Source organism: Hibiscus syriacus, unplaced genomic scaffold (genome assembly GCF_006381635.1).
Source record: "Hibiscus syriacus cultivar Baekdansim isolate YM2019G1 unplaced genomic scaffold, ASM638163v2 tig00000218_pilon, whole genome shotgun sequence".
In the NCBI taxonomy this organism is placed as follows: Eukaryota; Viridiplantae; Streptophyta; class Magnoliopsida; order Malvales; family Malvaceae; genus Hibiscus; species Hibiscus syriacus.
Window position 1 is genome coordinate 1,937,903 of NW_024061774.1, and position 2,050 is coordinate 1,939,952.

General features: G+C 39.3%; 1 protein-coding gene across 1 annotated transcript; it reads right to left on the reverse strand.

The window, feature by feature from the left end:
* Positions 1 to 321: 321 nt before the first annotated feature.
* Positions 322 to 1,802, reverse strand: LOC120156866 (protein SRG1-like). Its single transcript, XM_039168165.1, has 4 exons — positions 1,521 to 1,802; positions 1,199 to 1,446; positions 796 to 1,123; positions 322 to 702 (listed from the first exon to the last, which is right to left on the reverse strand). The coding sequence occupies exons 1-4, from the start codon at positions 1,776 to 1,778 to the stop codon at positions 409 to 411; spliced, it is 1,128 nt and encodes a 375-aa protein (XP_039024096.1). The 5' UTR covers positions 1,779 to 1,802; the 3' UTR covers positions 322 to 408.
* Between the last annotated feature and the right edge of the window lie 248 nt (positions 1,803 to 2,050).

The window sequence follows — 2,050 nt, forward strand, 5'->3', positions numbered from 1 at the left end:
GAATCTGATGAGAGAAAACAGTAAAAGTGGCCTTTTTTTTCTGCTTTAGTTATTATGGTTGTTTTCATAACTTGATCCTGATTATACACTTTTGATCATGTATTTGAACTTGTATTCCATTATTAGAGATTACTCTAGTGGACTAACATTGTTACACGAAATGCTGATGTGACAGTTGATCAATGTTAAGTCTCTTACGTGACCGCATTACTTTGTTCGACGGAAATAAAGTTCGGGTATTTTTTTTCTTTAGATACCGAAGTCATTATTGTTTTCGAGCAAGGTGTGTAGACAAAACATAGTGTGACAAGAAAGCTTTACAAAGCAAAGACCCCACAAGCTTCCATAAGCTGATATGCACATGAGAGAAACTTTGTTACAGAAGAGACATCTAAATAGCACAAGTAGTTATCTAAGTGGGGAGACCAAAGTGGAGCCCTTGTTAATTTGATGTATTGGATTGGATCTTTGCAAATCCAGGGTTCTTTTGCCTTGCAACTTGTTGGTTACGTAATGTTTATTGTACTCTCCATGATTGTATCTTCTGTATCTGCATGGATTCTTCTCATCCACCAGTTCTGGCATCGGACTGAGTTCGATGTCGTAGCTCGGAGCATAGAAAGTGACGATGGAAAGGCGGTCATTTTCTTTGTGAGTTACTGCTCTATGCTCCACGCTCTTGTATTTTCCATTTGTAAGAACCTGTACAAAATAAATTTCAAAACTGAGATTTGAACATTGTTCATAACAGGTGAATATGAGCCGGAACCGCAGTCTGGGATCCGAGTTTCTTACTTCTAAACTGTCACCGATGTTGACCACGAGTGCATTCGGAACAGGCTGAACAGGTAACCATGTTTGGTCCTTGAGGATTTGAAGACCAACTGTGCTCTCTTTGCCCTGCTGCAATACTGTAAGGGCACTTCCATCTGAATGTGGACTAAGGCCTAAAACAAGGTCTGGTCTCGAACATGGAGGGTAGTAGTTCATCCTTACTGCTTGAACAGCTACTCCGAACATTTCTTCGAAAATCTCCCCTTTTAATCCAAGGCTCACTGCTATATATTGCAGAATAACCTTGCAGAGTTCTCTGATTTCTCTTGAATACATTTCTAAAATTTCTCTGAAAAGGAAAAAAGATTTAGAAAGGTGTTACGTCTTTACTTCAAGGTTCATACATGGTCTTATCTGTGATTACCTGAAGTTAGCCGGACTCGATGGCCAGAGTTTCGGGTTCCTTATACAAGGTGGCTCAACACCAAGAGCAAACATATTGCACCAATCCAACTTCTGGTTCTCTGAGAACACGAAAGCTTGACCGTAGCCCTGAACCGTCCCCGGTGCCATCGGATACTTCTGTTTCTCATGTAAAGGTAACATGAAGAAATCTTTTGCTAGTTTTTCCATGTTTTCAAGAACATTCAGATCAACCCCATGATTCAGCACCTGAAATGCATTCATAGGTTGCATAATTATTTTTCACAAAGACATCTAGCATGAAAATTACGCATTTTTAGCACCTGAAAAAATCCCCATTCTTCACAGGCAGTTTTGAGCTTCATAACTTCACTGAAGTGTTCATCTGTGTCTCCTTTCATGAGCTTAGAAAGATCTATGATGGGAATGTCAGTAGACGATGATAGATTTGCAGTAAGTTTCGGCCTATCAGCCATGTCTTGGACAAATCTTTCAGGAACTGTGGTTTGTTTAGCCTTGTTTAGTTCTTGGACATCGTCGATATGCCCGACTTTAATCGGAAAACTAGACACCGGAGCCATGAAACAGAAATGAATACTGGTATAAAAAATCTTATGTAATCAGATTAAATTGGAAGCTCTTCTCTTAGAGCCTGTATTTATAGATGGAGAAAATCTGTAATTGTGCATTACATTATTGCAGTGTCAAGGTCAGTTGTGGGGCTAACAGTTGCTTGATTTAGTTTTTGAACTCTACACTTGCTAGATGCCACCTTTCACAGCTGCTTAGTGATGAACACGCATCCAAAAATTAGAGCTCTTGTGCTACTCTTTAAAATAAGTTCTTATATTAT